Source organism: Monodelphis domestica, chromosome 1 (genome assembly GCF_027887165.1).
Source record: "Monodelphis domestica isolate mMonDom1 chromosome 1, mMonDom1.pri, whole genome shotgun sequence".
Classification (NCBI taxonomy): Eukaryota; Metazoa; Chordata; class Mammalia; order Didelphimorphia; family Didelphidae; genus Monodelphis; species Monodelphis domestica.
The window spans coordinates 205,112,522-205,126,520 of NC_077227.1; the positions used below are offsets into that span (position 1 = coordinate 205,112,522).

The following is a 13,999-nucleotide window of genomic DNA, read 5'->3' on the forward strand; positions in this document are numbered from 1 at the left end:
TAGAGAAGAGGAAGGTGAAGGTCAGCCATGTTTTAAAAACAACAACATAAGGAGAGATCAGGAGAGCTTTGGGGGAGCTATGTGGACAGTGGTTAGAGTACCAAGCCTGGAACCAGGAAAATTCATTTTTGTGAGTTCAAGTGTGGTCTCAGATACCTACTAATTGTGTGACCTTGTTTGCCTCAGGTGGCTCATCTGTAAAAGGAGCTGGAGAAGGAAATGGCAAACCGAGTCCAGTATCTTGCCAAGAAAACTCAGACACTTCCTTAACTGTGCCTGGGCAAGTCATTTAACGCTGTTTGCCTCAGTTTCCTCATCTGTAAAAGGAGCTGGAGAAGGAAATGGCAAACCAGTCCAGTATCTTGCCAAGAAAACTCAGACACTTCCTTAACTGTGCCTGGGCAAGTCATTTAATGCTGTTTGCCTCAGTTTCCTCATCTGTAAAAGGAGCTGGAAAAGGAAATGGCAAACCAGCCCAGTATCTTGCCAAGAAAACCCCAAACCATGTCATGAAGAGTCAGACACAACTGAAACAACTGAATAACAAGGAGAGCTCAGGGACATTTGGGCAAAACCTTTTTACCTTCCATACTCCCTCTCCCTTTTTACAAATTATAATTAGTGATCTATTGGGAAGATTCCAAACCAAAGCAGCAGCTGATTTCAGCCTGGGGAACCTTCACAGGCCTCAGAGAATCTTCTAAGAGCTCCTCTGTCTTCTAGAAACATGGCTTCTTAGCATTTCTGCCTCCATTTATCACGCTCTCTGAGGATCACAAATTCATCTCTGGAACAAATCTTAAGAGGTCAACCAGTCTAATGCCCACACTATTTGGATGAGGAAACCAAGGCACAGAGAAGCTTAGGTGACTTTCTAAGGGTTACCCAGCAAGTAAATGCCTAAAGCAGGATTCAAATGGAGGTTTTCCTGATTTTCAGTCCAATGCCCTCTCCACAGACAGCACTATCGTAGTTGGGTCTAGATTGAAAGTTCTCCAATAAAGGAGCCTTCCTCTCAGCCTCCTTACTACGAAATCTCTCCTGTGATCTAACTCAGATCCCTCCTGCTTCTTTTTATTTATTTTGGCTTGCTCTATCCTTAGCAAAAACAGAAAATAACTAGCCTCCATCTTCCTAGGAGAACTTATTAGAAACTTAAGGGCAGTAATTATTGAACCCCTTTTTCCATTTCCCCCTAACTGAACAAAGATTCTATCTCGTCAACAGAGAGGAAAGAACCCTAAATTTGTAGTTAAATGACCTGGAGTTGAATCTTCACTTTGGTCCACAGCAGCTGAGTGACCTTGGGTAAATCCCTCCCTCTCTGAGCCTCAATTTTGAACCTAGGTTCTTTGACTCCAAATCCAGTATTCTTTACACTTCTCTGCCTCCTGGGCTTGGGATCTATGCTAAGCCTCAGATCACATCCTGTAATTTATAGATGGAGACAGTGACAGCATTGAACCAAGTTATAAGCTGTTATCAATAACATCTGGAAAGTTTGAGCCGAGGGGAAACTAAGCCATCTCACCTCATCCCAAAGGCAACTTTGGTGCAGTGAATAGAGTCCTGGGCACTAATTGTATGACTCTGGGCAAGTCACTTAGTTTGTCTCAGTTTCCTCAGCTGTGAAATGGGAATTAGTAATAGCTCCAACCTCACAGGATTTCCCAGTTTACATCCTCACAGTCTTTTTATTTCATTCATTTTTAATTTGCATGTATTACCTCCAAGTATTAATGTTTGTTTCAATCCAAAAAAGTGCTATTTTTCTGCCTTTGACTTAGTTGTAGTGCCCAAAAGAGCTCTGTCTAAACCTATCTACTTACTACAACTTCCTTTGAGAAAGGAAGGAAAGAGAAGTCAATTAAATTCAGTCTGTCTCAGTTTCCTAAACTGTAAAATGGTGATAATAACACCTACCTCTTAAGGTTGTTGTTAGGATTATATGGGGTAATATTTGCAAAGCACAGTGATGAGCACATGATAAATATGTGTTTCCTTATTTACATACACATTTCTTTTGATAAAATGTAACCTCTGAGATTGGGCACTGTTCCCTTTCTAGTTCTATATCCCCAACATCTAGCATAGTATCTGGCTACGAGTAAGAAATGAATAAATGTTTCTCATTTAATTGCTTGAACAATTAGTTAAAATAATTAAAACAGACCACTGGGCCCAAATTTGAAGCATTTCCAATTGGATAGTACCTACCAGAAGGTACCCTCTCCTGGGTTTGCATTCAGTTACCCATAGTCCTTTTTATTTCATATTTAACCTTTAGCCTATTGGTTTTCCTCCCAGGAGCCTGCTAGAGAAGGATGCCTTACAGATGATACAAATCTGGTTTCCTAGCTTTCCTTCTCACAATGAACTAGTAGGAGTTTAGGTTACAGGTCAGTATGAATTGGGTGCCACAGTTAGCTCACTTCTGCTATGACTAATAATGATGTTCAAGGGAGCAGAGCTGAGGGACTAGATCTGTAAGACTACAGTGACCACCTTTGAGGCTCAGCAGCTCCTTTGCCCTGATTGAGGACTGTCATGAGCTGCGCCCCACAGCTTGCCTTCACTCCTCCAGGATTCTCCCTTGAGAGGCAGGCAGCTCTTTAGAAAGACTGGAGGAAACTCCCATCTTCAAGCCTCTAGATCAATCCAGGCCAAAGGTACCACTTCCTCTTCATACCCAGCAGCATGCTGGGTGTAACCACTAGACCCAACATTCATGTCAGCCCTTAGGACAGTCCTGTGCTTTCTGGTTGGGACATGTAGATTTTTCAGTGGAAGAATGTCATCAGGTGAAATAGGATGTTATAGAAACAAGAGGTAGCTAGGAAGCTCAGTGGATAGCCAGACCTGAGATGGGAGATCCTGGGTTCAGATTTGATCTTTAATACTTCCTAGTTGTGTGATCCTGGGCAAGTGACTTAGCCCTGAAAGTTTTCTTTCTTTTTTTTTTTAAGTCCTTACCTTCCATCTTGGAATTAATACTAAGTATTGCTTTCAAAGCAGAAAAGTGGTAAGGGCTAAGCAGTGGAGGTTAAGTGACTGGCCCAGGGTCACATAGCTAGGAAATGTCTAAGACCAGATATGAGCCCCCCAGGACCTCCCCCCATTAAGCCTGGTTCCACTGAGCCACCTAGCTGCCCCCCTTATTACTTTTCTGACTTAAAACCAATTCCTAGTAAGTGCTAAAAAAAAAAATGTTATAGGTCTTAGCATCCCTCATCAGCAACCTTGATTAAAGTGAGTAGGAGAAGCCAAATGGCAAAAAGGAAGAAATGCTCAGCTATCAAAGGATCTGAGAATGCTCTGCTGCTTGTGATTTGTGTGACTTCAGACAAATAAATCACTTTACCAGTCCAGGCTCCTATTTCCTCATCTATAAGATGTGGGTACCTAATTAGAGAACTAAGTTCTGAGGTATGTTCCAACCTCACAACTAGATCTTACCCAATGAGACTTCTTTTCTCTTTAGACCTCATTAGTAGGGTCTGAAGGAAAGACTCCCTGGTCTGAGTCAGTCTTGGGTTTTTTTTTTTAATTTATTTGATTAATTTAGAGTATTTTTCCAGGATTACAAAATCATGTTCTTTTCCTCCCCTTCCACCAACTCCCTCCCATAGCCAAAGCACAATTCCACTGGGGTTGATAACCCCAATCATATCCCCATTGTCAGTCTTAGTTTTATCAGTATCCAAACCCTGGACGTTATCATCAGGGCTAAAGAGATAGCTAGGCTTCCTGGGTAGATCCCAAACCAGTTTCCTATGCCTTTCCTCCATTCTCTAAATAGTTTTTCTAGTCCTTCCTCTTAACAGAATTTGACCTTCCTCTAGAGACTGGGGATCGACTTTGGCCATGGCTGTCTTCTCAGTACTCCTCACCCCAGAGCTCCCACGGGGGATATTTGGGATTTTGTAGGGTTTTCTTAGGAGACCACAAGAGAAGGGAATTTCCAGCATCCCAAGAGACAATCTGCCAGGAATCTTCAGCAGTACTGCTAATCATTTCAGACCCTTGGAAGCAACAGTATCAAGCGGAGGAGAGGGAGAAAGTAGCCACATGTGTCTCAGAGTAACAACTAACTCTAGCTTCTGCCTGGGGAAAAATTCAGTTGAGACAGAAAACAAGGGAACAGAGATAATCGCCCAAAGAGGGCTGTCCAGACAACTCAGCTCTAGAGGAGGTTGTAGGAGAAAGAAGGCCTTGGGAGAAGGGCACCACATCACAGGGCCATGATGGTGGCAGACATGGTTTATTGTATGCTTGGAATCTTTGGAGGAACAGGAAGTAGTTGCTGGGAGAAGAACTGGCCGCTCTGGAGCAAAGCACTGGCCTCCCCACTCTAGTTATAGATCTGAACCATCATTCCCATACTCTCATAAGGCAAAATGGTTGTATTAATATCACCTAAACTCTTTAGGAACCCTCAGTATAGGATTCAGTCTTATTCAAGGATCCAATTCAAAAAGCACATTTATTTTTGTCTTTATAAACACTTATCTTCTGTCTTAGAATCGATATGTATTGGTTCTAAGGCAGAAGAGTGGTAAGGGCTACACAATGCGGGTTAAATGACTTGCTCAGGGTCACACAGCTAGAAAGTGTCTGAGGCCAGATTTAAACCCAGGACCATCCCATTTTCAAGCCTGGTTCTCTTTTCACTAAACCACCTAGTTGGTCCTAAAAAGCACATTTGTTAAGCACCTACTATGCTCAGTACCACCCTAGGTGTTGAGTTAAGAAAGTATAATCTGAAGTGTCTATCCTGGAGAAGTTTACAGTCCTCTTCACAAAGTTCCAGAGATATAGGAATATCATACCAGTTTTACAGATAGAGAAATAGGTCCAAAGAGATGCACAGAGGAACCCTGGAACACAGAGCTTTTATCAGGCCAGGACTAGAATTTTTTTAAAGTGCTTATTCCCAATTCCAAGGGTTTTTTGTTTTGTTTTGGCTTTTTTTTTGTTGTTGTTGTTAGACCATGAAGTCTCCCAATGACCCACCAAGCAATGAGAGAATATTTCCATGCTGCCAGGCCATTAGACAGTTTGGGAGGGGAGATTGGGGGGGGGGGGGGACACACAGAAATGCCATTAACCCTTAACAGATACACACATGCATACCCAAAATTCAGGTGTCTCCCCAGGGGAAATATCTGGTTGCTTTTTAAGTCAACGGCCCATGCTTAGTAATAGTGCTAAGACTTTAAGAAGTATTCTCCACCTAGAATGCTGCTTTCTCTCTCTCAACATGGGCCCAAAGCATTGTACTAGTCCTGGAGTTGTGTGCAAAGCTAATGTACTTCTGGGTTCACAGCTGATCCTTTTCATCCCGTTTTAGTCACAAATCCACTAGCACCTCTCATGGCTATTTCCCTCATCCCTCCAGTATCTCAGTCTCAGGACTGGGACCAGATTCCAATCTCGTGTTCTTTAAGGAACTTGGCTGCCCAAGAACAAAACCAAATCTGGGGCATCGCCAATCCCTTATGCTGTCAACCCCTCTTGCTCTTCTCCCCCAACACCTACCACCCTAGCCCCTACCTCTTCTCAGCCTGAGTCCTGGCAGCTCTCTGGAACTGCTAAAACTCAGAACGTTCCCTTCCCTCATTTGGTCCCAGTCCCGTGCTGCCCACGGTTCCCTTACCTCTGAGGTACAGGCGTCTAAAGGGATAGCATCTGCTCCCTGCCCCGAGTCTGGTGGGTTATGGGAGACCCAGATGGGTATCTGCTTCTGAAACATCCTTGCTGCTCTGGGGCTGTCCTGGCAGAATGAACTGCTTTATACACTGACTCATAGCCCCACCCTCCCAGCTCCCTCCCAGGAGTCAAATTTGGATGCTACAGTGAGCAGGTCAGGATTCGCAGGGATGGTCAGGGACCTCGGGGCCACACTGTGATCTCCACAGAGGAACACGTGGCCAAGAGAGCAGGGTTCCTGGGAAACTCAGTCGCAGAGTTGTGTGCCAGGGGCTCCACTTCCCAGCAACATCTGGGGCTGCAACAGCAAGTCTGGAGTCACAGGGATTCCTCGGGACACAAGAAAGGGGTACCTTTCAGGGAGGACAGTGATGGGATAGCACAGGACAAAAATTAAGGGCTCAAGGTCTGGGCCAGCTCTCCACTGCCCCCACTTCTCTGACAACTACTGATTCCCCTAAAGCTTCTGCCTCCACTTCTGAGGAGAGGTAGTGCTAGGTAGACAGAATTCTCCAGAACTGTGCTGCAGTCATGGTGAGTGTGAAGTCTGGAGATCAACAGATTCAACCATGGAAGGAGAGAGATCTTCACATGGATGTTAAGTAGAGGGTTGGGACTGCTTCATTCTCTGTCACTGAAGTACCAAGAGAGAAGAGAATGACATACTCCCAAACCTAAGAGCTGGGGGAAATATAGGGCTCTTTTTTCCCCCAGTGATGACATTCAGGGTCTCGAATCCAATTCAGCACCCTGAGCTTAGAAGATGACCCCTATCTCTACATCTACCACACCGAGGGGAGGCAGGACAAGGGCCCCACACCCACCTAGGAACACTGGGAGTTTCCAGCCCGGGTTTTTGCCCAGGGCAACACAACCGGCTTTTCTTGCCCTTAGATGAAATGATCTGATGAGTATGAGGCCAAGATCTGAACTTGGAGCTGACTGAAAAGCTTAATACCAAGATACAGATGGTGGAATTTGTGACACCTTTTGTGGCCATGTCTTCCTGCTGCTGCTGCTGCTGCTGCTGCTTTTTAGCCTCATCCTCTAGAGATGAGCCAAGGAGTCCTTTCTCTGTGGGGAAGAAATGGATGGCCTTCTTGTCTTGATTCCATTCTTTGTGCAGTCTCTAAATCCTGCTACCCATGTTGCCATGGGGACTAACTTACACAGCTAAATCAACTCCATGTAGGTAAGGAGACCATAGACAACCTATAATTGTCATGGCAACCGAGACTCAAACTTTCAAGGTATCCTGACCATCAGAGACTGCTCAGGGGACCAGGAACCTGGTCAGGATTCCTATCCCACCCATTCATCCCATAGGAATTCATGTTGTACTCAGCTCCCAACAAAATAATAAATAATGCTCATCTCTGTCTGTCTGTCTGTCTCTCCCTCTCTCAAAGACCTTGTCTTCTGTCTTAGAACTGATACTAAGTTTTGGTTCCAAGGCAGAAGAGCATTAAAGGCTACCAACTTGGTTAAGTGACTTGCTCTGGGTCACAACTAGGGAATATCTAAGACCAGATTTGAACCTAGCATCTCTCATCTTTAAGCCTAACTCTATCTATTGAACTACAGCTGCCTCTTATGAAACAATTTTTGAACAATTAAGGGTTAAACTGTGATAATACCTTTTTTCCTAAACCCTTGTTTTCTGTCTTAGAATCAATAGTAAATATCAGTTTCAAAGCAGAAGAGAGAGAAGGATTAGGCAATTGGGGTTAAGTGACTTGCCCAAGTTCACACAGTTAGGTAGTGTCTGAATCCAGATTTGAACTCAGGACTTCACATATTAAGGCATGGCTCTCTCAGCTGCCCCTAAAGTAAATTTTTATTGATATCTTTTGTCTTTATATCACCTGAATTTTCTGATGTGTCTGTCCCCTCCCCCCTTCCAGAAATCTGTCCCTTATAACAAAGAATAAAAAAGAGGAGGAAACAACTAATCAATATATCAAAAAAGTCTGGCACTATATGCAGTGTTCTATCTATGTGTAGTGTTCCAGTCAATCAAGCAATCAATATTTATTAGTGCCAGGTAGTATGGATATATATTGGAGATGCAAAAAGAGGCAGATGGCATCACCTGCCTTCAAGAATCTCACCATCTGTTGGGATAGACAACAAGCAGACAGATACTTGCCAATAAGATATAGAGATATATAAAATAAACCAGAGATAATCAACAAAGGGAAGGCAGAAAAATGAAGAGGGGTTGGGAAAGACTTCCTGTACCCATAGTCTCCCACCTCTGCAAAGAAGCTGGGAGAGGTACTTCCTTATATTTCTTCTTAGGGGCCAAGCTTGGTCATTATTATCTCATAGCATATATATATATATACCGACCCTTTTCCCTTTTCCTCGAGACTCCAGACCTTTTGTTCATCCAAATGAATTTCACTATCACTTTGTCCAGTTTAATAAAGTAATTTCTTTTTTTTTAACCCTTACCTTCTGTCTTAGAATCAATGCTGGGTATTGGCTCCAAGGCAGACGAGCAGTAAGGGCTAGGCAATGGGGGTTAAGTGACTTGCCCAGGGTCACAAAGCTAGGAAGTGTCTGAGGCCAGATTTGAACATAGTCCTGGCTCTCAATCCACTGAACTACCCAGCTGCCCCTAATAAAGAAACTTTTTGATCATTTGATTACTATGGTACTTACTCAATACACTAATTCAGAAAATATCATTTTATTGTAATTGGTGTAGCCTATGAATAAAAAAAATCTTTTAAATTATTTAAGTCTAAGGAGCTTAGTTGATATCATAAAACTAACATACATGAAATTATTGAAAGATAAGGCAAAGAGCAAATAGGTAGATGCTGCATAATCCTGGACAAGTCACTTAACCCTAACTGCCTAACCAGTCCATGAATATAATATAGGGGATCTATGAATTTGGATGGGGAAAAATTCCAACTTTATTTTCACTAGCTACTAACTGAAACTTAGCATTTCCTTCCATTCTGAATTTGTTTTATTAATTTCACTAATATTATTGATTTTTCATAATTAATAATAAACTCATTGATTTTATTACTAAAAATTAAGCATTATTCTGAAAAAGTCCCCATAGGTTTTATCAGATTACCAAAGGGGCCCATTTCACAACAAAAGTGAAGAACCATCATAGTAAATCAAATTCCCAGAGCCCCTCTTGGCCCCACAGCCTTAGAATCTCAGCCAAGAGTCCCAGGCTATCCTGCTGGACTCTCTCCAGTGCTCTTGCCAGAAGAAGAGTTTCCAAGGGAATGATGAACTGAGGCAATTACCCAGAGCCCTTAGCTGTGGAGGTCCCTATACCTCTAAGTAGATAGCCAGGAAAAGACAGAAGAGCCCCACTAGGAAGTGCTAAAAAAAGAGGAAAAAGAAAAAGAGAGAGATTTCCAAGGAGTCCCTAGAGTCTAGGCTTTGCCATTCCCTAGCTGTGTGAACTTGGGTAAGTCACTTATCCTCTCTCAAGGCTTTATTTTCTCATCTATAAAAGGAGGAGATTGAACTAGATGACATCTCAGGGCCCTTCTGGTTTTTGTGTTGACTGTCCTTGACGCTCATTTTAATTTTTTTCTTATTGTATAAAACATAATCTGTTCTTTCCAGAAGGATTAGATGAAACCAAAACATAATAAAACATTTGAGATGTTTTCAGTTCATAGGGCAGAATAACAGTTTAATCAAATAATTGTATAGAGATGATTTATGCTGAAAATCTCTCTCTCCAAAAATATTTAGATGTATTCGTTTCACAGTTCTCTGAAAGAAACCTCCATGATTGCTCTGACTGGATCACCACAGCTATTGTGCCATAATTAAATATAATTAAACTCATTTTCATCACAGCTATTAAAAAAAGTTGTGCTGGAACCAGAGAGACATATATTCACTTGGGTATAGAAAATACCATTTGTGGCGTTTATATGAAAATTATTTTGAAACTCTTTTCTCCCCTCCTTTGTTCCTTTTCAGCTTTTTGATGGCCATTTAGTTGGATTTCACCTGTAAAAAGATAGAGGTTGGGGGATGACAGGGAGATCATACAGTTATCACTTGTGGGCCCTGTATCCAGAGTCCAGTCTTCAGATTTGCTTGGGAGCCAGTTTGGAAGATCAGTAATGTGCTCAGTGGGCATTTTCTGAGCCAAGTCCTATGCTGTCCTGTGTTACAGAAGCAGCTGGTGGTACAGTGCATGGAGTATTGAGCCTGGAGCTAGGAAGATCTAAGTTCAAATCTGATCTTGGACATTTATTATCTGTGTGACCCTGAGCAAGTCATTTTACCTCTGTTTGCCTTAGTTTCCTCAACTCTAAAATGGGGCTAGCACTTACCTTGAAGGGATGTTAGGAGGGTCAAATTTAGGGAATATTTGTAAAAAAGTGCCCAACACATAGTAGGTACTACTATACAAATGCTTATTTCCTTCCCTTTCCTTCTATTGCTATTAAAATTTTTTTAATTAAAAAAAAGATTTATTTATTATTGAAAGAGCAGTGGAACATACTGGATGAAACTCTGGACTTGTACACAGGAAGATTTGGGTTCAACTTTTATCTCAGACACAGCAACTGTGCAACCCTGGACAAGCTATTAACTTCTCTCATCTGGAAAATGGAGATAATAATAGTACCTATCTCATTGAGTTATATTGTAAGAAACAGATAAGGTCATAGATACCAAAGGCTTTGCAAACTTTAAAGAACTATGTAACTGTCTCTTACTACCATATTCCCAGGCCAGAGTCCAATTCCTCATAGGTCCAAAAGGATCTAACAGAGAAGCAGTGTCTGTCAGTCATTAAACATTAAGGATATACTATGTGCCAGGCACTGTGCTGAGCTCTGGGGATGTAAAGAAAGTCGAAAGACAGGCCCTGCCCTCAAGGAGCTCACAATCTAATGGGAGAGACAGCATGCAAGCAATTAGGTACCAACAAGTTAAGTAAGGAACCATACTCCTGTGCCTCTCATTTCTTCCCTCCTTAACTCCTTGGGTGCTTCTGAGAGACTGAATGACTTCTTTATTTAAATCCTTATCTTCCATCTTAGAATCAATACTGTGTATTGGTTCCAAGGTAGAAGAGAGGTAAGGGCTAGGCAACGGGGGTCAAGTGACTTGTCTAGGATCATGCAGCTAGGAAGCGTCTGAGGCCAGAATTGAACCCAGAACTTCCCATCACTAGGCCTGGCTCTCTATCCACTGTGCCACCTAGCTGCCCTTGGGCCCCCCTTTTTTTTTTCTTTTGAGCTTATCTATTTATTGTCAAGGCTAACAGTTCCCAAAAAATAGAGGTCAACAGTTCCTCAGTACCCAAAGACCCTTGATACAGATAGAACAGCTGTTTTAAACAGTTTAGTGGTCACATAATGTCCAGAGATGCCCCCTCAAACCAAGATTGTGGTTGGTTCTTAATTATGCTCTCTGACCACCTGACCATGAGTCTTCACCTATCATGTGGACCAAAAAACCCCTATTAAGCCAACATCTTCTTGTAACCCCATAGTGCCCTCCTGAATTCATGGTGCTATGGAAAGGGGCCTAGAATTAGTCTTCTCTCTGGAATACTCTCTGGAGGTTCTCTTATCTACCACTCCCTGTACCATGTACAATTTAAAATCTGTTTCCCTAAAAAAAAAGAACTACATTTCCCAGAAGCCCACTGACTTCATATCCTTACATACTTCCTGTAGACAGGGGATATTAGGTGGGGAAGTGGAAGGTCCCACCTCTTTACTTCCTGTCCCGAGCCTGGTGGTTGTAAGGCAAATTTTTCAAATGGCTAACTAGCCATGGGCACATGGTTTTTATTTTGTACCCTCTTTATTCCTTGATTTCTAATGATTTTTAATAAATCTCTTAAAATATAATATTTTTATTGGAGATTAATTTTGACAACCAGCAGAACCCAACACTAGGAAAATATCTCATGACCAGGTTGAATCATCCTTCATTCACACACGGTCAGTTAGGTTAGAAAATTAGGCTTTATATTTCTATCCTTTTTATTTTTTTCTACTTCTAGTGATTATTAATAAACCTCTATGGAAAAATAAGAAACTGGAATTATTGACATTAATTTAATAGTAAAATATTTAACAAAGTAAGTAAAAATAAACCCAAACATAGATTTTGACATTAAGTCAATATGTGGTCAACAGAGATCCTTAAATACAGGTTAGTAAACCCTGTTTTTATTTGAGTTTGAACCCTCCATACTGTATCCTGTTGCCTCTTCTAAAGCATAATACTGGCTTCCAGGTCATATGAGCTACAAGATGATGAATTGGAAATTTTTTCCAATCCCCATAACCTCTCAGCCTCTTCAAAACAAAAATTATGGGCCAGAGATCAAGTAAGTTGTCTGTTTCCATGGTCTATGATATCCAGAACCCAAAAGAAAGTTTTTTTTTTAAAGCATAGTAATAAAAAAGATTAAACAGAATTGAGGTATTTTCCAAGATCATGCAACTGCAATGAAACTGGAGCATTGCATCTTCCCCAAACTGAACTGGAATTGTTACTGTTGTTGCTCATCTTTTGTTTGTCTCTTCCAGAGTCATCTAAGACAAGACAAAGTCAAGATAACTGGCAATGACCCAGGATGCAGTAGATGATCTTGGTGTCTTTAATGTCTCAGCAAGTTCTAAGAGCTTCATGGCACCTCTTAAGCAGTCTTTATGACTGTTGGAACAAATTGTTCTCATCTTCCCATTCTTTGAATTATTATTCCTGTAGGAGTAGATATTCCCCTAAATTATTGATATGTTGTTTTCACAAACTTACCAACCATCTTAAAATGAATACTGTATATCAGTTCCAAGGTAGAAGAGCACTAAGGGCTAGACAAATGGGACTAAGGGACTTGCCCAAGTCACCCAGCTGGGTGAGGAAGTATCTGAAGCCAGATTTGAACCTAGGATCTCCATCTCTAGGCTCTCAGACCCTTAGTGACAGGTTTGAGCCCTAACAGTTACCCTCAACCTGGTTTAGCCTGTCAAATGTTTTGCCAGAGAGTGACTGGTGGACATGCTATAGTTTCTTGGAGCCACAGGTGAGAGGTGGATGGCAAAGGTAGATGAAGCAGCCCTGAAAAGGGCTCAGCAAGCCCTCATACCAGAGGTGCTAGTCCTTCTGGAACACCCCATATATCCCACACAAATGGCTTGAGGCTTAGCTTCAAGAGCTTCTTTCATTGTGCCTGTCTCCTACAGAACCATCAGTTCTGGTATGATAGGACTATGACTATAGGTAAAGGACCTCAAATCAGAAAACTTGGTTCTACATCCACCACTACAGTCGAAATGGAGTGACTTCTACAGCTTCAGTTTCCTTATCTGTCAAAAACAGAGATAGTTATATTCCTTGTACCTATCTCTCAGGGCTTTTATCAAGATCAAATGAGATAATTTGTGAAATATTAATAATTATGAAATATTAACAATAATAAAATCATATACGAAAGCAGAGTCAATCACTCATAAATATATGATATTACTATTATTATAATTAGAGAAAGCAAGAAGTTAGCTTTTTTCCTCTCTTTTACTGCTTGGAATCCCTAGTTCCCTTTTGAGGAGCAGCTCAAATGCTACCTCTTCCAACATGAGATTTTTTTATGATCTTTCCAGCAGTTAGGGCATGCCCTCTTTCTTCAATCAAGTCATTTCTTTGTATTTACTTTATATATAGGAAGGAAATAAGAATTTATTGAGTGCCTACAATGTCCAGGCACTAATTTAAGCACTTTATAAATATGATCTCATTTGATCCTTACAAGGAGCCTGGGAGGTAGGTGCTATCATTATCTCCATTTTATAGTTGAGGAAACTGAGGTGACTTGCCCGAGGTCATACAACCAATTGGTGTCTGAGTCTGGCTCTCAGTTCCTTACTTACTGACATGTTTGAGGCATTTGATTTTAAATCATCTTCCTGACCCAGGACCAGTGCTCTATACTCTGGGCTAGTTAGCTTTTGTCCTTTTTTTCTTCTTTTAATGCCATTATCATTTCTGAGTGGTTTCCCTACCCTCAATAACAAATAATACAGACCAATTAAAGCATCCCTCTCCTGACAGAGACACCACCCTGATCCATGCCCACAACACCTCATAATCTGAACTATTGCAATAACTGGCTGTCCAATCTCCTTGCCACAAGCCTCTTCCCTCTCTCTTTCATCCTCCACTGAGCTGTCAAATTGATCTTCATAAATACAAGCCTGACTCTGTCACCCACCAGTCAATAAACTCTGGTGGTTACCTATTATCTCCAGGATCAAATAAAAATCCT

General features: G+C 41.6%; 1 protein-coding gene across 2 annotated transcripts in view; it reads right to left on the bottom strand.

Moving 5' to 3' along the window:
• The window catches only part of PLA2G4E (phospholipase A2 group IVE), a 144,903-nt gene that overhangs the window by 80,667 nt on the left and 50,237 nt on the right, over nucleotides 1-13,999 (bottom strand). The window contains exon 1 of one of the 2 annotated variants that reach the window (XM_016428486.2): nucleotides 5,657-5,785. The exons of the other annotated variant lie outside the window; for it this stretch is intronic. Within the exon in view, the coding sequence (XP_016283972.1) occupies nucleotides 5,657-5,752 (96 nt within the window). The 5' untranslated portion in view covers nucleotides 5,753-5,785. Of the gene's footprint in view, nucleotides 1-5,656; nucleotides 5,786-13,999 lie in introns of those variants that run through there. 2 annotated transcript variants of the gene reach the window in all.